The following is a 26,567-nucleotide window of genomic DNA, read 5'->3' on the forward strand; positions in this document are numbered from 1 at the left end:
GTGGAATTTGAGAAACTTTACAGATGAAGATAGGGGAAGGGAAGAAAGAATAAGATAAAAACAGACAGGGAGGCAAACCAAATGATTCTNTCTTAAATACAGAGAACAAACTGAGGGTTGATGGAGGTTAGAGGGTCGGGGGTGGGTTAAATGGGTGATGGGCATTAAGGAGGGCACTTTTTGGGAAGAGCACTGGGTGTCATATGTAAAAGATGAATTATTGGATTCTACTCCTGAGGCCAAGACTACACCGTATGCTAACTAACTTGAGAAAAGAAAAGAAAGAAAGAAAGAAAGAAAGAAAGAAAGAAAGAAAGAAAGAAAGAAAGAAAAATAGGATAGAATTCCATTATAAAAAGACTTTAAAATCCTACCCTAGGAGAGCTGTCTTGTTGATTGACCACAGTTACCTAATTTTAAGTGCATAGAATAAAATAGATGACAAGTAAGGCTACACTTTGAGAAAAAAAAAGTATTAGCTGCTTTTATTGAGTATTCATCATGCGTTAGGTGATTTGCATTTTCATTGACTGCTTAAAATAATTCAGTATAGTAGTTATTATTATCTCTATTATTATTATTTTTAAAGTCTTATTTATTTAAGTAATTTCTACACCCAATGTGGGGCTCAAAATCCTGACTCAAGAGTCACACACTCTACTGACTAAGCCAGCCAGGTGCCCCATATTATCCTAATTCTTACGTGAAAAAAATTTAGACTTAGAGACGTTAGGAAAATTGCCTAAATTCACACAGCATAGATGGCAGAGCTAGCATATAAATCTAGTTCCTTTAGCTTCCAAACTTTTCCTCTGACCATTCCTCAGAAATGTCTTCAGTTCTCATGATAACATCTTTCTTTCCAATTTTATATCAACTAACGCAATTTTAGGAGTGATTGCCATGTTACTTTTTGTCATGGCACCTGGCAATTGGACTTGGGTGCTTTTATTTGGATCCCAAATTTTATATTCTGGGTAAATCAAACACATATTTACTTCACAGTTTGCAAAATGTTATCTCAGGTTGAACAGAGTCATTTCTGAATGCTTCTGAGTCTTGCACACATTTCTATTATCGCTTCTATTACATTGTATTGTAACCATTCATCTGCTTTTCCTCTAAGGCTATACATAGTTGAAAGCAGGAATTATGTCTGTAGATTTTACATTCTCATCATTTAGTATGGTGCCTGACACATTAATAAATGTTATTGAACAAAACCAAAGCTATTAGAAAAAATTTTTGGATTTGTTTTGATAAAATAGCAGATTCTTAGAAAACCCAAAGTTTCAAGCTACCCAAGATGGATTCAGAGTACGAATATGACAGCATTTCAAGTCCCCTCTGAAGGAAGTATTAATAAAAATTGGTGCATGAAGCAGCATTCTCCAAAATGACCTCATGATCTCCCTTTGGCTTGCTTGGACAGAAGCCAGTGACACTAGGGCCAGCTTTTCTCCAGGAAAGAAGGATAGGATTCAGACTCAGCATTCTGTAAGACTGGTGGCTTCTTCCTCCTGGCTAGAGAGGTTACTATTTTCCAGTGGCTTCAAGGTCCTTAGTTGACTCTCCTAGACAACTCTCATAAACAGTTAATACCCAATACCACACTGCTTGGTGCCAAGCAGGCTGTTCATATTCTCTTTAGACAAAATTGCTCTCGTAATTGTCCTATGAAAGGAGAGAGTGACAAGCAAGTATGGTCCGTCATCTGGAACCTTTATCCATATGAGTTCAGGACTGTGTCTGGCCCTAGCATGCTTTTCTGTTGGGAGAGTGGGAGGATCGGGAATTCATGACTTTTCTTCTTGGTGACCTCTGACTTTTAAGTTTCCTCAATTCTTTAACTTGTGATCTTGTGAAATCTGTTGAGGCCTGGTTCATGTCATGTGTCAAACATGAAGGGTCCTTATAGGATAATAGTAATAACAACAGTAACAGTAGTGACAATAACACCTAACAGTAAATGAGAGCTCTTGGATACTTCCAGGTGCCAGTTCTAAATGATTTACACATATCAACTCTTATAATCTTCACAATAACCCTACAAGGTAGGTACTTTCATTATCCCTACCTTACAGATAAGGAATGTAAACATAGAGAGGTTTGACTTGCCTAAGACTGCACACCTAAAAGTTCTGGCTTTGAGGGAGCCAAAGATTAAGCAATATGATCCACAAATGGTTAAAAGACAGCAACATCTTTCTAAAAGATTTTTACATTTATTCATCCAAAGATATACATATAGTACAATTGAGCATACTGTCTATAAGACGTAACAAATAAGTAAAAAATACCTGTCTTTAGGAAACCTATATTCTAGTGAAGAAGACTGGGAAATTTGAATACAGTAAACACCAGTAGAACAGGCAGTTATGGCAGCTTATGGAAGGAATGCCTAAACCAGCCTTGGGAAGGCTTCTCAGAGGAGATGAGCTGGATTTTACAGGACATGTATAAGGCAGTAGAGTCAACTGGTCAGGCTGAAGGGAGATGTGATCTGATCAGGGAAGGAAAGTAGATTTGTTCAGCTAGACTAGAGTCTTCAAAGAGAGGCATGGTGAGATTTGAGTCTGAAAGGTTAGGAAAAATTATATTTCTTGGATCATGAATGATTTTGTATGCTACAAACAACTTTTTGCAAAGGGTTTAGGGTTTTAGCAAGTAAATGACACCAGATTTGCCTTTGGAGAGCTCACTCTGGTTGCAGTGGAGAGTATGCCAGAGGTGGGGGAGGGGCAGGATGCCAGGAGGGGGTCTTGTACTGATCCAGGAGAGAGATCAGGATGGCCTTAGTGGAGGCCGAGGCCATGGTGTACAAAAGTGGACTGATTTGACAGGAACACATGATAGGGTTAAGATTAGATGTGGCAGGACAGGTTTTTGGCTTGGTCAACTGGATAAGACAGAGGGCATGGGAAAAGAAACAATTTTGGGACTGGGCACTGATGAGCATCATTTCCTATGAGCCTTCTGGTTTCAAATTCAAGTAACATATATGGTACTGTGAGCTTATTATGTGCCTAGCTCTGGACTAGGTGTTTTAACATAGCTCACTTTATTTATGTCTCAAATTACCATATTATGTGAGTATGGTTATGCATATTTTATAGGCAAGAAAACTGAAGCTCAAGTTGATAAATAGATTGGGTCAGTATTGCATGGCTAATAATTCCCTGAAAAATGGACTGATCATCTTGATAGCCTTTGAATCACGGTAGTGGTAGAGAACATTTGTCCTGACTCTTGAGCCACATCCCTGACTTATTCCGCCAGAAGGCGGTCCTGAGCCTCTCTCACGCTCTTGAGCCCACCAGGCAGCACTCTCAGCTATGTGTGCATGCCTGCCACAGCCATAGCGCATGCTCAGCTTTCTCTGCAGGGTTTCAGGTCTGCCGCCTACACGACACAAAACTTCATTAGGTTGTCATACAGATGTCTTAGACTTATTTTGTTCAAAACCTATCCCATTCCTCCTTTGGGATTCCTGTCCTTTACAAAGGGTACCTCCATTCTTCTCGTGACTCAAGGCAGGGATTAAGGAGTCATGAGGATCCCTCTTCCCTGATACTCAAAAGTATCTTAAGTCATGCTGATTCTACCTTCATATATTCCAAACCTGCTCCATTTTAAATTCTCCCTCCAAATGCTTTCTTCCCCATTTTGGTAACAGCCTCCTAACTGGTCTCCTTGTCTTCCTTTCCCTTCTCCAATCATCTCCTACAGCACATGCAAAGCAATCCTGACTGTAGAGCTGTGATCCCATCCCTCCCATATTTGAAATTCTGCAGAAGCCTGGCTTCCAGTCCCCACCTCTGGCTACATCCAGACCTTTGCTCTGGCCACCACAAAACATTTGTGCTCTTTCAGCTGGGTGAGCTGAGCCCCTCAAGAGCAGCAACTGTTTCTTTTTCCCATAGGTTTCCAGCATCCAGCAAAATGCCTTGTGAAGTAAAAAAATAGGGCTTCAATTGTCACATATGTGATCTATGAAAACTGTACTTTATAGGCAGCTTGAGAAAACCTATATTAACCTTTATCTTCATGAACATGTCTTTTGTGAGTAGTTTTGTTTTATAGGTGTTTTCTGATTCCTTAGTTGAGGACTGACAAAGAAGCAGAAGCATATGGGGTGCTTTGTCTAGAAGACTAATTGAGGTTTGTTGTGTTAGGATATGAAGGGGTGATGATTAGCTAGAGAGAATTTTGTAACAGTTTGGTTTATGATAGTTGTAGGCTGTCATCCTTTGGAGAAGAATTATACAAGGTTAAACCCTTATTTAAAAATGCAAAAAGAAAATTAAAATAAGGTGAAAAAATATGGAAATGACTCCAGTAATAATTTCCATGCAGAGGTAGAAGGAATTAGATTCTGTCAGAATTTATTATCTAAAACCTGGCTGGTTATTCTAAATAGACCGTACTGGTTCCTTGTCATCGACACTGCAATTTTTAGCAGCCTAGAATCAACATAAGACTCTGTTGGGGCACGTAGCAGACTGTTCTGTTCTTGCTGAATCTGATGAGTTTTCCAATTGTGTTGACAGTTTCTGAATCAAAGCAGGCAAGGTGCACCTTTTATTAAACCAGGCAAACAAAAAGTAGACAGTCAATATGAAGATGCTGAGACATCCCTGAACAATACCATTGAACAAGGACCACTCGGGTTGTGCAGGGAATCACATTTTTGCTTTATAAAACTGCTGAGTACCTCCAAAAAGAGGCACACTGAATTTAGTTATTCATACTTTCTTTTAAAAGAAACTGTCTCAAAATTTTAGTCTACTGAAATGTATACTAGTAAAGGAATGTGAAATGATTTTATTTTTATCTTCTCTCTAAATATTTATCATTGCTTTGTGGAAAACCTATAATTTTAGGTAAAAGGAGGAAGGTGAAGCAAAGGGTCCCAGTATACACTCACTTTCTGTGATAATGATTACTTATCCATATTAGGACTTTGGATTTGTAATACAATAATACTGAAAACCCTGACAATCTATTTTCCTGATATGCAATATAAAGGTTGCATCTACATGGGAGAGAAAAAGAAAGAAGGAAAGAAGTGGTCATAAGTAAATAACATTTTTAATCTTATAATTTTCTTTTTCAATATTTTTCAACCTCTAGGATTTAAAATTCAATGAAAGACAGTTAAGACCCAAGTGAAATTCAGTGTATAGTAAGAAAAAAGGGAGATAGAGTGGAGAATGAGTAAGGTACAGGGAGAAAAAATTTTTTTTCAGAGGCTCATTGTAACTTGTAGATCATGAGGGCGTGGAAACCCAAGATTTCCTTTATTAACTTTAAGATGGAAAGTTTCTTAAAAGTCTACACTTGAGGCAGTTCTCAAATCTTACTTTTTGGAAGTCACCATAGATTGTCAAGGACATATATAAAATGTAGAGTGTCCCTTTGGACTGTAGAATGAGTGGACAAAATGGAGAACAATATGAACCGTAGAACTCTCCAAGGTGAAAGGTTGTTGATGGTAAGACTTGCCACCTGGAAAAGCTTTTACCCCTAACAGTGAAAGTCACGCTTGTTAAGACAGATAACTAACCCATTATATGTAACACTGCTTCAGTTTGTAAGTCATGGAAAGAGTATTAGTGAAGGCATCACCTGAACTGCATCAAAGTCCTAAACTGTCAGTAACAAACTCAGTAGTTGGGCAAGTCTCTGTCTCCTCATTAAGGAAGAAAAGAGAACTGGATTTAGTACTTGCAAGAGTACCTTTCAGCTCAAAAATCTTCTTCTAGAGTCACTGGAATTGCAGTCTTAATCCACAGGACCTTTGGTAACATCTCTACATCTTGAGTTTCTGTAACCTCTACCTCTAGATTTGGCCTTCATCGAAAGGTCTATTGCTCACAGAGTTCCAAATGCAGGTAGACAAAGCTCCAGATAGGGCCAGAGCCTGTCCTGATAAACTAAGACTAAGAAGCTATGGAAAAATAATTTATGAGTACAAAGAAAAGGGAGATTTTTAAAATGTCCTCTTTATGGGGCGCCTGGGTGGCTTAGTCGGTTAAGCGTCCGACTTTCACTTAGGTCATGATCTCGCGGTTTGTGGGTTCGAGCCCCGCATCGGGCTCTGTGCTGACTGCCAGCTCAGAGCCTGGAGCCTGTTTCAGTCTGTGACTCCCTCTCTCTCTGACCCTCCCCTTCTCACGCTGTCTCTCTCTCTCTCCTAGAAATAAATAAAACCATTAAAAAAAAATTTTTTAAATGTCCTCTTTGTAAATGCTGCAAAGAGAGCAAAAGATGTAATACAAATTTTGAGAGCTAAAGATTGTAAATATATTTTCATATATAAATATATTCAAGGTATAATTAATTTTTTATGAAAACATTACTGGCATGTATACATTTTTCACCTTTGTGGTTGTTTGGTTAGAAAAGTTTCCCTTGATTACACCGTGGTAGTAGTATATTGGTTATTGGTTTCCTCTACTTGGAACTTTACCATTTGAATTATTTACAATGGTGATTGATTGCCTTTCATAATATCTGCTATTATTCTTGCCTCTGTAGCAGACATGCATCATGCTGGTGTAATTAGTATGACTTTAATTAAAATGTTGCTATTGCCTATGTACCAATAGTAGGAATTATTGAAAACTTGAGAAAAGGAAGGCCATTTTGACAATTACCTTGGTAGAGTACATACTCAAAGAAATGTAAAAATTCCTTCAGTAACATGGAAAAGTTGAAATAATGGGAATGGGCCTTTAGCAATTTCCTGTATCTTACACAGATCATTACACAAGGACCATTACATAATAAAGAAGAGCTTGGAAAATCTAATCAGGGACAAATATTGGAAGTGACCGGACTCTCTGAGTCATAAAATCGTACTGCATTTCTAGGTAAGTGGATTCTACACATCCACCATTCTTGGCTGAAACATTGACGTATAATTGAAAAGGTTAAAGAATTATGAGGACAAACAAGAAATATGGTAAAAGGTTATTTTCTTCCTTCATAAATTTTGAAAAAAGGAATCAATTCAGATAAGGTCAAAAGGTTCTTTTCAACCACATCAACTATAAAAAGAAAACCCTGGAGATAAACTCCAATTTTGTTTCTTTAGGTAAGATTCAGAAAGCAATCTAAAGAAAAACTCATTATTACATAAAGACTTTGAAAACTGAAGGGAATAAAACCCCACAGAAACACTGAGACAGCATTATGTTTCCTTGTAAGCTTCAAATGAGATGATCCCTGATACTAGTTCTCTTTCTGGGAAACTGAACTAGCTTAGTAGCATATGTCTAAGTGATACCATACCCAGGAGACACTTGGATTTCAAGTTGTTTGAAGGAGACTTTTTTTTTTTTTTTTTTTTTTTTACAGCATTATGTCAAGGAAAACACTATAAACCAAACCAAACCAAACCCAAGACTCTGGTCTTGTGTTCAGATCATTAGTTTGAGCCAAGTCACCTCTCATTTTTGTGGTGTTAGTTCTTTCCCCTACATACGAGCTCTGTGGGGATTTGGTTATTCAGTGTTTCCTGCTGTTCATGTTTGCCTTCCATTTTCTTCTGTTAAGCACACTACACAGTGTAAGTGTTGGGAGAACTGCAGTGCCCTTGATGTCATCTTTGGAACTTGCATAGCTCCTAGCATTACATTGTACTCCCACTGTATAATAAACAATTATTTTCAACTTGAATGAAAACAACATAAAACATGACCCAGCAGTACCTTAAAAACAAAACAAAAAGCTAGAACACAGTAAGGAGCTGAACACCTTCAATACACCTGTGACACATTGCTGGGAGTAGGCTAAATTTGTCCATCATTAGAATTTGATTTTAAGCTACTGCTGTATATATTTTTGAGAAATGTTATAAAAATGGTACATTTCATAAATTTTTAATATCAAGACCCAGAACACTACAGAAAAGATTTATAATTCCAAGAAACAGCGAATCAATCTGCATTCTTTTGCTAATAGAAAATAATGAAACCCCTTCTCGTATGACAGAGTGGCCCACGTAATTAAACATGCTTTGGTTTCATTATGTAGAACTTGTGTGGTATAGAGATTACTTTGAAAATTAGACTTCCACAGTATAGTTTAGAGGGTAAAAGCACACACTTTGGGGGCACCTTGGTGGCTCAGTCGGTTGGGTGTCCAACTTTATTTCAGCTCAGTACGATCTCATGGTTTGTGAGATCCAGTCTTGTGTTGGGCTCTGCACTGACAGCATGGAACCTGCTTGGTATTCTCTTTTTCCCTCTCTCTCTGCCCCTTCCCTGCTTGTGTGCATGCTCCTTCTCTCAAAATAAATGAATAACCATTAAAAAACACATGCACTTTGGAGGAAGCAAGGGGCTTGAACTTAAGTTCTACTAATAACTAGCTAGTAACCTTGGGTAAGTTATTTAAACTTTCTAGAAAGCTTTAGTTCTCTTACCTAGAAACCAGAGTAATAGAGGTGAGTAGAGGCTGAGGACACTGCAAAGCAAGCCCCTACAACAAAGAATTACTCAGCACAACAGTCAATTGGTTAACAGTTCTGAGGTTGAGAAACCTTGCTCCAAAGCTCTCATGATCTTGGCAATATACCAGCTCCCTCATTAGAACATAGTGATGCACAATGTTAATGTTTCCATGCCCTTTGATACCGTAATAAACAAAGTAGCTCTTGAAAACTATGTATACCAAAAAAGAACAAAACAGTCTATCTCTGGAGGTACAACTGCTTTCCTTTGGGGACCTCCTCCTTCACTGCATGTGATTATGTGGAAATTGCCAATCACAGTGCTCTGCCTACCTCCAAAGGCACAGGCTGGTATATAAAGCTAGCATGGCCACTCACAGCATCAATTTTCCAGGCATGGTTTGGTCCAGGTTTGGGCAGGACCCTGCAGAGCCAACCAGAGTCTTCTCTGGAATTGTTGTATGAATTTTCACAGAGGAAAAAGGTTTCGTTCTGCTGCGGAATGCTGAGCCCTGGAGTGTAAAGAATATAAGAGGACCTTTGCAGTAGGAGAAAATGAGGTCCACTGACCTAGGGAAGCACTAAAAATCCTGCATGGTCCCAGGATTCAGCATCGCTAAATCTTAGTCTTGTGAATGAAAAAAAAATTTTTTTTTAATTAAGTTAGTTTGGGTTGGGGTTTTTTCATTTAAAATCAAAAGAACGCTGAAGAATAGAGTATGCATGCTTTTTTGGTGTGTGTGTGTGTGTGTGTGTGTGCATGTGTGTGTGTTTAAACTATGTTCCATTCACAGTGTTGTTTCTAACAAAAAAGAAGAAGGCAGTATGATGACTACTGAGGAATGCATATTCTATTCAGGGACAGGGCTGATATTTACAAATGTCAGAACTTCACTTTCTCATCTACATTGTGGGTTCCTTGAGAGTAGGGACTGGGTTTTCTAGTTCTCCATCCCCATCCCACATGCACACCTGGCCCAGTGACTGGCACATGCTTAATAAGTAACTGCAGAATAGCTAAGCAGATGGCACCTGCTGTAATGTTTGTTAGGCCTTTTATGGACTAATCTTGTATACTCTGTTTTTTCTCATTTCCTTTCCCTAATGTACAATACCACTGACCTTTGGGAGACTCATATTATTCAGTAAAACAGAATCTACAAACTCAGAATTGTTCATTGTAATAAAATATGCCAGGGTCTACAGTATAGAGGGACTATTTTATAAAAAGATCTGAAATATCCTAAACTCATTTAAAATCATAAAACATGTTAACATTCTGTATTTAACTAAGCCCAAAGCTTAAACTAACCAAAATGTAGTAAAAATATAAAATATTCAAACAGAACATAGTTAGATTTTTATTTTCTAAAATATTACTTTCCTTATTTAAAATGCACCTTGGCAAACATAAGACTATACTTTGACCAAACAAGTGAGAAATACAGAACAAATAGGAAATAACCAACCAGTATTTGGAGAGGAGCAGGTGAGAAAGTTTTGATTAAGCTATTTCTGCTTCCAAACAGAAATCCTGGTTATAGGATCAGTCACAGATATGCTGACTTCCAATATGTTAAGCTAAACAGAATTTCAACTCTTTACAGCAGAAGCAAAAAATAGTCACAAGATACATAAAAGATTTTAGCTCTTACCACTTTCCCCTGGTCTTGTATTGATCTGAGGACCTCAAGAGTTTGAATCCTTCTCTCACCCACAATTTCTTATTCTCCTCCTATTTTTAGATTCTTGTTTGAATACTCTTTGGTAACCACTCAAAGACTTTGAAAATTGCAAGCTTAGTTCCTACCTGGTCCTCAAAAAACAGCCAAGCTCTGGGTGAAGGGAACATTCAGGTTCAGCCTTGTGCTGTGGCATTGGCAATCATGAACAAAGGAGAATGGCCTTAATGTCAGGAGTCTATTACTGGCTGCAGCAGCTTCTCCTGGTTCCAGATATAGTCTTTGTGGCCAAATGAGGTTTAATAGACAGAATCATTCACTAAATGGTCATCTTGGCCACAAATCATCAATATGCATGGCCAGAATGGCTGGGTAAGCTGTTGGACAAGATCCAGGAAGGGAAGGGTTGACAACAGTGTGGAACTCTCCAGGCAACAATTAAGAACGATTTACATGATAGTCTATGTTGGAAATTACTTATTTGGACATTTTCCCCTCAGAGGCTGCTCTCCTAAATAAATCTGTTTTGTGGTGTGGTATCTCAAATTTGTATCTGTTCTGTTCTGTGGAAGTTCTATCTCATTCTTGGCACCTCCAAGAGATTCTGGAATGTCCTAAATCTCAGAAAAGAACAATTTGAATCATTCCTTTGCTGAGACAAGTATGATAATTTCTTCAGAGAGTATAAAAATCATAACTTATTATTGCTAAAAGGGACATTAACAACAATCTAACCCAGTCCTTTTAGTGTATTTAAGGCTGAGGCACTTTGAAAATTAAGTGACTTTCATGGTTAAATTATGGTCTACATAATAGATATGGTTACTAAATTGGTGGCACAGTGCACTCCAGCAGGTAAGATGATAAGCCAGGGGGCAGGAAAAATAATGGAACTTCTCTTTATGTTGGTCTTATCCTGATATAAGAAAGATTACTTATATTTAATAAGAAAGACTGATTATGACTTTTATGACCATATAGAAATGACTTTTATGAATGTATTTGGCAATATATATGATGTATTCAAAAATCAGTGCTCTAGCATTTTTTATCCTCTTTTCATGTTTTTCCCCCAAAGTGTATCTTTCACTTATGTACTTTGTTCACAGTGTATCTCCCTTCTGCTGGAATGTAAGCTCCATGAGGCAAGACATCACCGGTCCTACATTGGGAGCTCCATGGACTGTAAACCAAACCACCAGGAAAAGAAGCAGTTATTTCTTCTTCTCTTTTCCTTGCCCATGGCTTATTCTAGAAGTTTATGAGCATGTCTTCTAAGATCACCATTAAATCATTTACTATAGGATTCTAAGGAAATCATGTTGCTTCTGTATGCCTCAGATTCAAAAGCCAGTTGGACTTGGGTTGGACTAGATAATCTTTTCGGTTCCTTCCAGGAATAACATTTGTTCTCTGTTCTATTTCTAGTTCCTAGAACAAAAAAAGGCACCCAATAAGTATTTTTTAATGAATAAATGAATATATTACTGGTACATAATGTGCAAACAAATATACATATGTCAGCAGTGAATGCTCAAGAACTTTTTACCAGTGAGAGTATATTATTTGTAATGTTTGTAGCCCTATGAGTTCAGCAGTTTTTGTTTGAAGCATGCTAGGGGGACTGGTTAAGAGCTAAGTGGGGTATTAATGAAAGAGGGTACTTGAAGTGAGGGCTCTTCTGTGCAGTAAAGACTGTAATTCATTGGGAAAAGGATTTTTTTATTCTGGCGATTTGTTTGAATGGCCTATTTTGGGCATGAGAAAGTAGGACAAGTAGGCAAGCATTATTTTGGGCTTAGAGTAGAGCAGGGACTATGGTGACTGAATCCAGGGCTTCCATTACCTTGGATAACAGGTTAAAAAAATGAATTCCTTTGGGGATCAAAGGGGGAAAATTTCTGCTTCTGAGATTCAATTTTTTTAAAGTTTATTTATTTTGAGAGAGAGAGAGAGAAGGATAGAGAGAATGAGCAGGGGAGGGGCAGAGAGAGATGGGGACAGAAGATCAAAAGTGGGCTTTATGCTGGCAGCAGAGAGCCCAACGTGAGGCTTGAACTTATGAACTATGAGACCGTGGCCTGAACTGAAGTCAGACGCTTAACTGACTGAGCCACCCCAGGTGCCCCTGATATTCAATTTTAAGAAGAACTGGGGAGGAGGTCACAAGTTGCCCCACACAGGGCCTGGTGGCAGAGAAGAGCAATGAAGTCCTTTGGATAAAATTCCCAGAAGAATACTATTCTCTGGGCAAATGGCCTGGATCTCAAAGTCTAAGTTTGGGGAATGGAGCAGAGGTTGCTTGTTATAGCACACTCTATACCTAAGGGCAGACGTTCTGCATGATCTAGTCACATGGGCTCTCTTCATGATGTGCTCTGGAGGACAAAGACGGAACAGTGTGTATGACCTACAACCTGTTGCCATGTAGGTGTCTAGACCTGGCATTCTCCACTGAGTCAGTAGGCAGCTTCAAAAGTTAACACTCTATCGCCAGGGAGATAGCCCTAGGGAGCTAACCAAAACCCAGAGTTCTCTATTCCTGGCATTAAAACTTTGTTTGACGCTGGGTGAGTACTTTAGATACTTGGACAACTTGAGGTTGGGATGGAGTAATGAGGTGTGACGTATGGAGGGACTGCCCAAGCAATTGACTAGAAAAAACCAAAGAGATGTGAAAATAGTTTTACTCTGAGTGTGTTTAGAGATTTTCTATAGTTACACCATCTTTTTCTCTCTTTTTTTTTTAAACCTGTGAACATTCAGGATCATATTAGAGGTGATTTTCCATTAGCATTGTTTCAGAAAGCATTAGATACTTTGAGGAAGGTAAGTGAGTGGACAAAGTCCAAATTCTGGGGTGGAAAAGTGTGAAATTAACATATATTTTTAGTTCCGACAGTACACTTGTTTGCATTTTCAGGGTACTTACATTCTCTGACTACTGTTTTTATCTCTTTGGAGGTCATAGAGATCAAATACGTGTTAACTCTCCTGTTATATAATATTATTAATCATCCAGGTAATCTTTATAGGTCAAATAGAAACAACAGAAATTGCATAAAGGGTTACATATCTCAAAAGAACCATATCAAATGTCATATTGACAATACTTTGCATGAACATATTTGCTCTTTTTCTTCTAAGGAATATCTAGTTTAAATTAATTTGCTCTTTACAGTGGTACATTACACTGTCCTAAGGAAAAAAGGAATGGTAAACATTATTCTTTGTTTTTTGTTACTTGTAGATCAAGACTTTTGCATTAGCACAGTCCTGCTGTATTAAAGCAATGGGTGTAGAAGTCTCAGATGTAAGATTTGGACCAGGTACTCACACGACAAAGCCCATCAGCTGGCCCCTGTGACACCAAGGACAGCTCAGAGTGAAAGGTTACTTAGCTTCTCAAACTCAGCCACAGACCCTGAACAGCTCTCAGGAAGATAAAGGCTAATTTGAGTGAGGGCAAAAGCATATCTCCTCCCAGTGCTAATGTGTTTATACTTTAAAAATGTCAGTTTAACTACTGGGGCACTTACATCTTGATTAGACATTTCCCAATAAGGTCTCTCTCCGTAGGACATGACCTCCCACATGACAATGCCATAACTCCATGCGTCACTTGCCGAGGAGAATTTCCTATAGGCAATAGCTTCTGGGGCTGTCCACCTTATCGGAATTTTCCCACCCTGGAAAACAAATTGGAGATTTCTCAGCTGGCTCACAAGTATATTAAAAAATGAAGTGGCAGTCCAATTAAACAGATTTTGTTAGAAAGATCTAAATACTGCATGATAGCATTGGCATTTTAAATAAAAGTAAGAGAACCAGAATAATATTAAATGTCAGAAATATTTTCCCTATAGTAATTAACCAGTAAAAACGACTTTAATGGGAAATAAGTCACACTTCAGAAATACTTTACTTCATTCATTAGAGAAATCCATTTTCACTTTAGATTCACACAATTAAACTCACTATCATGTCATTTGAAGAAAGTTCTGGATTATAGAACGTTAACACCAAATGTCATTCAACATTCATTAAACACTGTATTACATGTATAAATAATAATGATAATACATTCTAACTTAATTGAAGATAAACAGTCAAATACAGAACTGAGACATTCTCTGTAATTCAATGTTTATCAGAATTTTCTCCTTCCTTTTTATCTATGATTATACGTATTTTAAATTAAGAAATCCTTTAAAATCATACAAGAGCACCTGAGAAAGATAATCTTTCTTTAGAACACTTTAGGCTAGTTCATATTCTTGTTCTTCAGTGTTCAAGTTAACATTTTAACATATTAAAGAGATGAAATTGCATGAATTTAATCTATATTGTTCAGGTATTAAAGTCGACTAATGTGTTATACTTATTTTTTATCAACATTTATTACGTTTTATCTCTCAAAACACCCTATAAATCCCTTTTTACTGTAATGACAAGAATAAAACAATTCATCCGTTTGATTTACAATCTGAAATCTTTGCGGTGCTGAACAGCAAGCTGAGTGAAAGAGGGCGCCACTGACGCCACTAGATGGCGGAAGAGAACGAGTTGTGCCCGGACAGCGGCGATGGCTTCTGCGGGCAACACAGGGTTTTAACACGATGCATCTCGACGGAATTGTTTCATCATTATCATCATTCCAGGATCACATCATCTGATTCCCCACTGCGCTCAGAGTCTGATGTTAGGGTGAGTGGGGGTGGTATCCAATAGTGGGTGCATTCTTTGGCCCTTGAGGAAGTTAGGTCTAACATCTTTAAACGTGAAGCCATTAATCGAGTAAGTAATCTAAACACCACTTTTTTGGTAACCTAAGCACTTACTTGAAAAGAGATTCATCCGAAAGGGGAATAATTAGGTTTCACAAGGCAAATAAAAGCATTAACGGAATCCTCATTTTAAAGACCTATAGCAAGCAAATGTTGAAGGAACCTTGGGGATAATACCTTGAATTCAATCCCCTGACTTTACAGATGAGTAGACTGAGCCCAGGGTTTAGAGATTTAGAGATTCCTCTCGAGATTATTAAATACATAATGTCTACTAATGTTATCATAGTAGTCTTATGGGGTATCGATAAGAAGATGTAAATACTTCAGCATTTGGCGGGGGGGGAGTTGGACCAAACTAATTTTAGTGTTTTAACAGTGAGAATCTACAACCATATATCATAGTAGTATAATGGAAGGAAGCCAGAAGCCTGAAGCCTCGGGTGTTCACGCTTACTGGCAGTACCAAATTAAGGCCAGGAAATTAAATTTACAAAGTTGGTGATAGTAGCTGAGGAGGGTGATGGGTGGGGGAAGCGAGTTGCAAGAGGAGGATTCATTTCTAAACCCAAAGTAGAATTGCCAGATAAAACATAAGACCCACAGTTAGATCTGAATTTCAGGTAAATAACAAATACTTTTTTTTTTTTTTAGTCTAAATATGTCTTCATAAAGGAATACATTTTTGTGTGTGTATGTCCAAGCATTGCATGAGACATTTATAATAAAAAAAAATCATGGTTTATCTGCAATTAAAAGTTAACTGGCTATCCTATATTTTTATTTAGTCAACCAAGCAACCCTATCACAGAACATTAAAAAAAATTCAGAAATGAAAATACTGTAAATGATCCAACACATAAAGGAGTTGTGAAAAAAACACTAGTGTGGTCTGTACTTCGTGAGGGGACAAGGACACTCCGACTTGTGTTTGTGCACCAGCACTAACAGCAGCCTTTGTTTTATGGCATGTTTGGGTCTCATGGCTCTGCATCTCAAAGACACTTAAGTCAGGCTCAGGCTTGTTTCGAATATGGAAGCAACATTTCCAGAGAATAGAGACTGAATCTGTAGAGCTGACTTCAAAACAGATGCAAGAGCAGCAGTCTCATTTGACATTTCTCACTCTGAATCTTCCTTTGTCTTTCTGGCAAACAATACGTAGAAGTCTGCTGGACCTGCTCCTTTGCTAAATCTTTGTGAGTTATCTATTAAGACAGGCCCCCAAAAAATGTAGTTAAGGCTTATTTTAGGTGCATTCACTTTTTTTTTTTTTTGATGCTTATTTATTTTTGTAAGAGAAAGAGACAGAGTGTGAGCTGGGGAGGGTCAGAGAGAGAGGGAGACACAGAATCTAACGCAGACTCCAGGCTCTGAGCTCTCAGCACAGAGCCCGAAGCGGGGCTCGAACTTACGAACTATAAGATCATGATCTGTACCAAAGTCGAACGCCTGACTGACTGAGCTGCCCAGGTGCCCCTAGGTGCATTCACTTATAAATGATTCATATGCAAATTTATATTTCACATAAGCTGATATCACATATAAAATATGACAACTTTATCCCTTTCCTAGGAGTTTGTTTTTTTTCCTCAAGGAGAAGATATTATAGACTGTTTGATTAATAGCATTGCTGTCTGTTATAGACTGAATTGTGTTTCCTCAAAATTCACATTTTGAAGCCCCAGCCCCCAACGTGAATTTATTCGGTGATAGGGCCTTTTAAGAGGTAAAAGTTAAATGAGGTCATAAGGGTGGTCCTACTCCAGTATGACCACTGTCCTTAGAAGAAGATGACGAGACGCCAGATGTGTGCAGGCCCAGGAAAAGGCCATGGGAGGACACAGCAAGAAGATGGCCATCTAGAAGTCAAGGAGAGAGACCTCAGGAAAACAAACCTGCTGACACTTAGATTTGGGATGTCCAGCCTCCAAAACTGTGAAAAATAAATTTTTGTTGTTTGAGCCACCCAGTCCTTGGTATTTTGTCTCAGCAACCAGAGCAGACTGATACCCACCCTCCCCCCCCATCATGAAAAACCAAAAATGTTTATCTAAGATGAGCAACACTGCAAAATGGACAGTAAATCTTTCTTTCAAATTCTATTCCAGTTGTCATCTTGAAATGGGAAGTGTGAGCTAGAATAAATATGAAAGATGAAATATCATCACAGAAGTTTTAATGTGGGGGATATAATTCTAATTAATAAAAATGCATGGTAACATGAACCTGAGAGTATGCACAAACTTCAATAATTCTGAGCATATATAGAATGGAGATAAAGAAGTATTCAGATCTTTTTTTTCCTACTGGCAGCATACAGACTGAATATAGTTGATCTCTAAGTGCAAGATAAACCTGAAAGGAAGAGGTCCTTAAGACTACCACATGGACTCTATCCCTTTTCCTACTTTAATTTTTTTTTATTTTTTATTTCTAGGAGAGAGAGAGAGAGACAGCGTGAGCAGGGGAGGGTCAGAGAGAGAGGGAGTCACAGACTGAAACAGGCTCCAGGCTCTGAGCTGGCAGTCAGCACAGAGCCCGACGCGGGGCTCGAACCCACGAACCGCGAGATCATGACCTAAGCGAAAGTCGGACGCTTAACCGACTACACCACCCAGGCGCCCCTCCCCTTTCCTACTTTAGAGGACACAAAGAAGCTTAGTTCTCCCCCCTCTGCCTTTTTAAAAAATTGAATGTACCAACAAACATTTGTGGCTTAATCCCAGCTACTTATTTTTGCCTATGATCTTGAATCATAGAGGTAATGTACTAAGTTACTTTTTTCTCAAAGCATTAACCACCAGATGTTTGTTTCAGGTTTCAGGAATGAACAAATAGTACTTTAGATGTGAAATCATAATCTTTGGAACATTACATATTGCTTTACCATATGTTTATGAGGAAAAAAAAAAGTTACCAATGATGCTAATCAAAATGACTGGATGTAACTCAAAAGACTTCTTACTTCCTAGTACCTCCCTTATGCAGCAAGCTTAATCACTTAGGGAACAAAGGAGAAACAAGAAGTAAGCAAACTGGATCTGGATCACTACTGAAAAGGTTGTTAGCAAATCTTTTCTCTGCTTTATAAGTCATATTCAGAGTTTAGTGTCTAACGTGGGATTATAGTAGAAAAAGTGCTGAAGAAGCAACCAGGAACCTTGTATACATGTAAACTCCATACCTCCTGAGAGGAATTGCATTATAACTATATTTAATATCTGAGTTTTAGAACCTAATCCACTAATCATCAGTGGAGGAGACAGTCAATTGAAATATAATAAATTTACAAAGGCTTACAAAGGCTGAAACTGAATAGAAAACTTCTGAGAAACAAGAACATTTAAGTCTCTCTCCATTTCTCATTCACTGGATTTGATGGTTATCTTAAAGGCAAATGGTTTGAATAGACAACGATTAGCCTGCAGATGTTCTTTTTCTTATTTTCGTTAGTCTATCTCTGTAGTACCCAAACTTCAATCAGTATAAGAATTATGCTACAGAAAACATATGTACTATGCTTACAGATTAAGGAATTTCCAATGACAATTTTAACTATTTTTCTTTATGGGCTGCACATTCTAACTGAGATGAAACTTTTCTACAATCCATTGTGTACTTCGGGCAGGTCTTAACTCTAAGTCTTATATTTCAGATCTGCAAAATGAGGGGATTTGAATTAATGATCATAGAATGAAAAATTACAATGAGTTTTAATTATTTGCCTACAGTTTCTTGGCTACCATTAAATTGGAATTAGACAGGCTGTATGAGTTGGTACCTGGTCCACATAAACAGATAGCCTGATGACAGACAGTAGAGGAGATAAGCACACTCTTGAGTCACATCCTAGGGCAATAATTAATGGTCACAGTGATCATCCTGATTAGTAAGGAAGATTTAAAATAAGTTATTCACTTTTAGTTTAAGAAAGTAAGAGTATAAAAATACGTATTAGAAAGACATGGAACCAGGACATAAACTTTTTTCACTTTTGTTTTTTACTTTTAATGGTTAATATACTCTTTTTAAAATTTTTTTTTAAATGTTTTAATTATTTCTGAGAGAGAGAGAGAGACAGTGTGAGCAGGGGAGGGTCAGAGAGAGAGGGATACACAGAATCTGAAGCAGGCTGCAGGCTCTGAGCTGTCAGCACAGAGCCTGATGCCAGGCTCGAGCCCACGAACTGTGAGATCATGACCTGAGCTGAAGTCGGACACTTAACCGACTGAGCCACCCAGGTGCCTCTAAAATACTCTTAATGAACATCTACTGGTTATTTCGAAAATTCATTATATGAATTCTTACTGATGTCAGATAAAGGGGCATTAATTTGTTTATTGAAAGATCATTTTACTTTAAGATTTCGTGGGGCATCTGGGTGGCTCAGTTAGTTAAGCATCTGACTTCGCGTCAGGTCATGATCTCACAGTTCACGTGTTCGAGCCCCACGTCAGGCTCTGTAGTAACAGCAGAGAGCTTGGAGCCTGCTTCAGATTCTATCTCCCTCTGTCTTTGCCTCTCCCCCACTTGTGTTCTATCTGTGTCTCTCAAAAATAAATAAATGTTAAAAATAAAAAGTAAAATAAAATAAAATTTCTTGTCAGTGGGATTACCTGTAGCAAAGGTGGTCTGGTTTGGAGAACAATGGTGGAGGAATCAGCACCCTGAGGTCTTCTGCCTTAATTCAGTATGGTGTCCTGAGAAGTCATAGCAAATCACAAAAAGATCTCTGACACACTAGTTACCCAGAAAATCCTCACTTGGGGGATATTCTTCTTTCTCTTAAGAAATACTGATCTTGAGAAATGAGTCTATCTCTGAACATCTCTTTCTAGTTTGTATTCCGAAATCAACAAATCATGGTATTATTGTGTACCACTATTTTATATTGTGTAAGTTTTTAAAAATTACATCCCCACACCCTCACAGAGGGATGCATACTTCCCTCCTTCATTGAGGTTTACTGATCTGCAGCAACTCTGGTGCTGTGTGAAGCGCTATCCTCTTCTGGAATATGGGGATTAATATCTGTCCTTCTGTGAAGAAAGAGTGAGAACTATAATGGAATGAATTCATCTGTAGTCACAAAGGAGAGACCTTCTTATATTTTGGTTTCTAGATAACATTTATGAAGTGGATTAAATGAGACAGTACACATGAAACACCTCTTAGCTGCCAACATTTGATAGGCACTTGGGACATGTTTGTCTCTTTGATTTAGGTACTTAAAAGTCCTTTTTTTTGGACCTGCATGGCAACTGCAGCCCATATCAGCAACCCAGTTCTGTCATCTGGAGTCACTGGCCCACTGCCTACCATGCCAGGCTCAAGGGTGAGCTTCTTAAACAAGAGCTTTCAGGAGTCAGAGGCAACACATCAATTGTTGGTAGACAAGCTCTGACCCAGTGCTTGTAATTCAGACTTGCCTTGTGCAGTTTGAGGAAATCTGTCTATGTTGGTCCAATGAGTTCTATTCTATGCCTACCTTCCTGCCATTGCATGACTAGTGCTCTTCCAAGACTGAAGACATGTCTCATTCATCTTATTCTTTCATAGTATAATTCTGTCATCAAAGAAGGTTATCTATGATTAAATGTGGGCAGCCAGATTTCTGCCTACACCTGGATCTTCCTGATCATGATACTTTCCGGATTTCTTGCCTTTTCCTGAGTATTTCTCTTCTCTTTGTGGAGTCTGACACAATGGTTAAGATACAAACCTTTTCACAAATGCACACATAGAAACACACACACACACACGCACACACAATTTTGCATCAGTATCATGTGATTTATAGATGTCAGGTTGAGACACCCTTGCTGTAAGCAGATTTTTTTCACATGGTATTTTAAAAATTAAGTCACTGACTTGTTCTCAATAACCAATTTTTATAGAACGATAAGTGGTATAGAAATTTATGGTAAATAGCATTGTTGTAGGCCATAAACAGAAACACGGAGACCATTTTTATACACTGCATAAGACAAAGACTTCCTTATAGTTATTTCTTGTGCCAGGCTCTCACTCCCTGTGCCAAGGACCTTTGTGTGCATATTTACTGAGGTCTCAGGGTCTTGGATTTTACTGAATCTGGAGATAACCAACTGTTTAGACTTGAGCAGAAATGGGTCTGCAGTTAGGTTTTCTGTGGCTAAGTTTTATTTCTTTTTCCCCCTATTGTCTCTAAATGCCTTCAGACCGGGTGCGGGCTCTCCAAAGCATGGCCACTCCACTCCACCATCTCCCTAAGCCTTTCTCAGACACACTTGCCTAATTTCCATTATCTCCTGGCTCCTGTAGGCATTGCTGTCCCCCTCCTCCACTTGAAGTTCAACCCGACCTCTCTCTTCTGATTATGAAACAAATGATGATCTACTTTTGAAATTTACTTAGAGCATATTTTTCATAAAGAATAGGACCAGATGAGAAATGATTTCAAATAAACATGAATAGCTAACTTGCCAGCTTTGTTTTCTACTCTTTAAAAAAAATTCTTAACTATGGAACGACTTTCTCGTTCTCCTTTTCTCACATTATCTACCTGGAACTACACTACATTTTTAGTCATTGTCTAAATGCATAAACAGCTCAGTGAATGCTAATTTTTTTTGTTCCCATAATAAAACAGTGCTTATCGTGCTATCCAAAGCCTCAGGAATTAGAATCCTTTTCACTGCTTCCTCCTAAATTGCTCCTGAAAATAATTCATTGCCACCTATTTCTCAGTACTCTTTTTCAATGAGAACATAGGTGCTACATCATTAAGTGAATAACACTGTTATGAGGGACATCTGTTAAATTAGATTTTCTATGACATCCTATAAGGCAGATGAAGTAGGACACAATGTTACTGTAACGTGCTAGAATTAAACATATACTTTATAATGAGAATTGCCATTGTGTCTGAGTGTAGATAACTTAAATACCATTGAGAGTATAGGTAAGTTTTTCCAAAACAATCTATCATATATTATGGTTTTGTGAATATACTCTATGGTAAGGTCCCAAGGGATAGTGGATACTAACACTTAAAAATCCTATTCTGACTCTTGTTTGGCAGTAGTACTCCACTCTATATATTTTCTTTCCAGTCCATCTTTCTTTATTTTTCTTTTCAGTCAAGCTGTACAGAAGTCGAATTTCCACTCTGCTCCCTCCCCCAGTGTATTTTAACAAAGTTTCTTAAGCTTCTCATCTGTAGTTTTATGGCAAAGATCTATGGATATTAACACAGAAGTAATAGGCCTAAAAATTATATCACATAAATCATAAGGGGGAGTAAAATATTATTTTGGGCCATTAATATTGAGATATTTAATACATTAGATGCTAGGAGCACCTGGGTGGCTTAGTTGGTTAAGCGTCTGACTTTCGCTTAGGTCATGATCTCGTGGTTCGTGGGTTCGAGCCCCGTGTCGGGCTCTGTGCTGACTGCCAGCTCAGAGCCTGGAGCCTGTTTCAGAGTCTGTGACTCCCTCTCTCTCTGACCCTCCCCTGCTCACGCTGTCTCTCTCTCTCTCTCTCCTAGAAATAAATAAAACATTAAAAAAAATTAAAAAAATACATTAGATGCTTAGATGAAGAATTACGTTATTTTTCATCTAATGTATATAACACAAGTGTCTACAAAGCATTTTTATCTGAATGGCCTCAAATTGTAGTATACAACAGAAGAGTGAATACTTTGCTTTCTTATCAGGTTGCCCTGTGAGAATTAATACTAATGACAAGCAGTAATTAGTACTTATGCCATGCATAATCCAATGTTATTTATTTGGGGAAAAATTCATATCTTGTCACTAGGTAAAGAGACTACATAAAATGAAATATATTTATTTTTATGCCAGTACTATTTGCTAACCCTATCTAAAAGCAAATATTCAAAAAGGATGGAGAAAGTGTATAGGACTCTAGGGCATACACAATGGTGATCCTCATAAGTAAAGGGTGCTTACTTTGGAAGGAGAGTGCAATGTAGGAAAAGAAAGTGACAGTGGAGCGGAATGTATGGCTTCTAATCGGTCTTTTTTTCACTAATTCTTTGTGTGATCTTGGACGAGTTACAGATTCTCTGTAAATTGAGGGGTTTGGACTGTGTGATCTTGCAGCTCCTGTGAAGGTGTAATAGTCTATGATTTGTTAATATGCTAATACTATAGTTAGAGTTAATATGCTCATACTCTAGTTAGAAAGAACAACTTCCACTTCTGTCTAAGGAAATGGAGACAAAAAGGGTTATTTCTGAGCTCCGTTGCTTCCTGCATCATTATTATGCCCACAGGCACTTTATACATTAAATCAGACTCTTCCTGACAGACCCACCGTGTTCTGACTGAACGTATCTGAGAAGCAGGTCTTCTCTTGAAGCTATCGCATGAAGTGTTGTGATACATCAGATCAGAGTGGCGCTGTGACCTCAAATTACCCATTGTCAGAAAGGCTTGCTCTGAATGTAAGCCAAAGCGGGGAGACAAGATGACATGATGACATCTTTAGAGGCAGTCTGTTTGGAACCAACCACTGAACAGAGGAGAGGGCAAAATCTTCCGAAAGACTGAGGAAGCATTACTCTATGGAAAGGATGGGGCTGAGGGGCTTACATTCACAGGTGGGTAAGAACTTGAGAAAAGTCTAGAAGTACCTGGAGCTGGAAATACCAAAAAAAAAAAAAATGTTTGTACAAGTAAATCTACTTAGAAAGTAGACTTTGGCTGAAAGAATTATTAAAATGCTAGTATTCTGAATAAGTTTTAACTTTGCAATATACTGATTATAATTTGGAACAATTTACACAGCCCCCCCCCCTTTTTTTTAATATCCTCAGCAGTTTAGTTGAGGAAATCTACACAATCAATCCTTTGTTCATTCCATGATTCCAACATAGAATGTTGTCTTGTCAACTTTTTCTTTAGCTCCTGTTTTGCTCATGACAAAGGTGAATTGCTTCTCCTATGCCTGCCTGTAACATCTACTGTCTATGTTATATACCTTCTATGTGCTATTATCTGGCTCTTTAAAATTAGATGCACTATTTTCTCAGAAAAGTTATAAAAATCTTGGAGGGTCTTTTATTCTTCTTTGTAATCTACGGTATTTAGCATGGTGCTATGATTATAATAGAATTTAATGATTATTTGCTGAGGGGATGACTGGATGAGATGAATTAGGCAAATGATGTAAAATGAAAAGCACAGTCTGAGAACCATACTGTGTAAGTGGAATTCAAATTTCACTTTTTAATTCCTTCTTAGTCATCATTATGAACTTGGTTAATGATAAGGAAAAGATGAAGGGAAAATTTCCCAATCTGAATTTTCAGTTTATAGAGAGCCTCACCCAGAAAGGCACTGCAGGTCATTGGTGGCTTTTATTTACTCATTCATTCATCTCCATATTCTTTTTTTTTGTCTTTTGTTTTGTTTTTGTTTTTGTTTTGCTTTGTTTTAAAGATATCTCACATGCCAGGTACTTGAGTCACAAAGGCATCCTCCTTGTCCTCAGGGAAATCATTTTACAGTAGGAGAGACATCGATATCAACAAATAATGGCAGCACAGAGGGTAAGGGCTATGACAGAAGTCTGTAGTAGATTCATTTGACAGCAAAAAAGGAGGGTCAGCTGTTAGGGTTGACTATGGGGAGAAGCAGAAAGGTGACATAACAGAGGAAAGTTTTAGGTAGAATTTAAAAGGAAAGTAGGAGTTTGGGCAGGACATCTCTTCAGAGAGAACAGAGTTCATACGCACAGGATTTTATAATTTGCTATGCATCTGTCATAATTTCTTAATGAAAAATTATATACAGTCTGGTTTGATTGATTTTTTTGTTTTCACTTTAATTTTGTTGTAGCTTAAAGATTTGAATCATGGGGTAATAAGTGGTGTAAATAAAGTCTTTTAATTTTTAAAGTATAAGGGGATGCCAGGGATCCTAAATCTCTTTTTTGACCTTTTCTACTAAATGTCTAATAAAAAATTAAATTACTTTTATTTCTTGCAGAATCACCTGCAGTAAGTGTGTGTGATCATGTATCATACCAAGCAGGTTGAAAGGTCTAATTTTACTTGCATAACATATTCACTGTTTTATAGAAGATTTTCCCAGTGAATACAGTTTGGAGAAGCAATGCTTATAAAATAACCTTCCAGCTTGTTTTGCTCAGGCTTAAGTATATCATTTGGGTTCTGAAGCCTTGTCCATTGTGGACAGCAGATGGCTCTGCAGAACATCTCTGGAATGCTGAATGACAGAATCTGGATGTATTTGGCTGCAGGTAGAATGAAGAAAGGAATGATCTTTACCATCAAATATCACAAGCCAACGGCAAAGTTTTGAATAAAAGAGGACCTATCTAGTTGTCGGGTGGGGTGTTTTAAGAGATCAACCTGTATTTCTATGAGTCTCTTCCATTTTGCCTGGAATGTCTCCTGATTCTTTCTTATTTCACTTTGTACATTCTTCTCCATTTGTTCTTTCCCTTTTGTTCTCTGCTGTTCTGTTTTCTTTTGCTCTGTTCTTGGTAATAAATACCTGTTGTGTGTATAGAATATCAGTTCCCTTAGGCATTATAGGCATTATATTCTATAATATTCCCTTATAGAATATAAGTTCCCTTTTGTTTGCTTGGTTCTTTGCTGTTTTCTCAGAGCTTAGAAATGAGTCTGAGCATAATAGGTACTCACTTAGTGTTAGTTATAGGAATGTTGGGGATGTAGCATAAGATCATGACAGTATTTATCATTTAAAAGATGATAATGATACATAATACATGATGCTATGAAATGTGATAGGTGCCATGGTAGGGGAGAGTCGGAAATGCTTCCAAGAGAAAATCATATCCAGGCTTGGACCTTAGGGAAGATTGGAGTCAGACAAATAAAAGAGGTATGAGAAAGGAGGAGATCAGGGGTGGGGGAGGAAAGACTGGTCTAGGTAGAGATAATGGGTACAAAAGAGAGCATAACTTAGAGGTACTGGTGGAAGTTGCAATTGGAGAAAAGAGTATGAGATGGAAGAACGGGGAGAGACAGAGGCTAGAGAAGCAAGCAGAATCCTGAAGAGCTTCCTGATGCATTTAAAGAATTTGGACCTTTTCTCATGGCAGTGGAAGACCATTGCAAGGCTCCAATCAATGGCATGAGAAAACCGAGGGTTTTACTGCCTTTTTATATCACATTGGCTACATTGTGGATTACTGATGGGGGATTAGGGGAGAAATAAGGAAAGAGTAGAAGCAGGAAAATCTTGCCATGTCTAGGAGGTTAGTAACATTACTTAATAATTCTGTAATAGTCACACATGACAGCACATTTTAATACATTAAAAACATTTATTTCAACTCCTCTGATTAGATAGTTGCCATATTCCCAAGAAGAATGGGATGACATTTACTCTGCTTAACATATCTAAATGGAGAATTCAAATCAATCATGTAAACAAAGTTAAAGGAGGAATAGTCACAAACACTAATTTTGGAAAATTCTTTCTCAAGGACTCTCATGTACCATGGAAGCATCATTTACATACATTTTACATTTATATATTAGAACAAATCCCCTAAGGACCTGCTAATTAGATAAGAAAGATTTCTTATAATATTTAAAATTAATAATGCCATGTTAAAAACAATTAACCT

The 26,567-nt window shown here is 37.8% G+C and overlaps 1 protein-coding gene across 3 annotated transcripts in view; it reads right to left on the reverse strand.

The window, feature by feature from the left end:
* LOC144240513 (ephrin type-A receptor 6) overlaps nucleotides 1-26,567 on the reverse strand; it is an 877,144-nt gene that overhangs the window by 16,169 nt on the left and 834,408 nt on the right. For all 3 annotated transcript variants that reach the window (XM_077774886.1, XM_077774885.1, XM_077774887.1), the window contains one exon: nucleotides 13,680-13,829. In XM_077774886.1, the coding sequence (XP_077631012.1) occupies nucleotides 13,680-13,829 (150 nt within the window). The remainder of the gene's footprint in view (nucleotides 1-13,679; nucleotides 13,830-26,567) is intronic.

Source organism: Crocuta crocuta, unplaced genomic scaffold (assembly GCF_008692635.1).
Source record: "Crocuta crocuta isolate KB4526 unplaced genomic scaffold, BGI_CrCroc_1.0 scaffold6, whole genome shotgun sequence".
Taxonomy (NCBI): domain Eukaryota; kingdom Metazoa; phylum Chordata; class Mammalia; order Carnivora; family Hyaenidae; genus Crocuta; species Crocuta crocuta.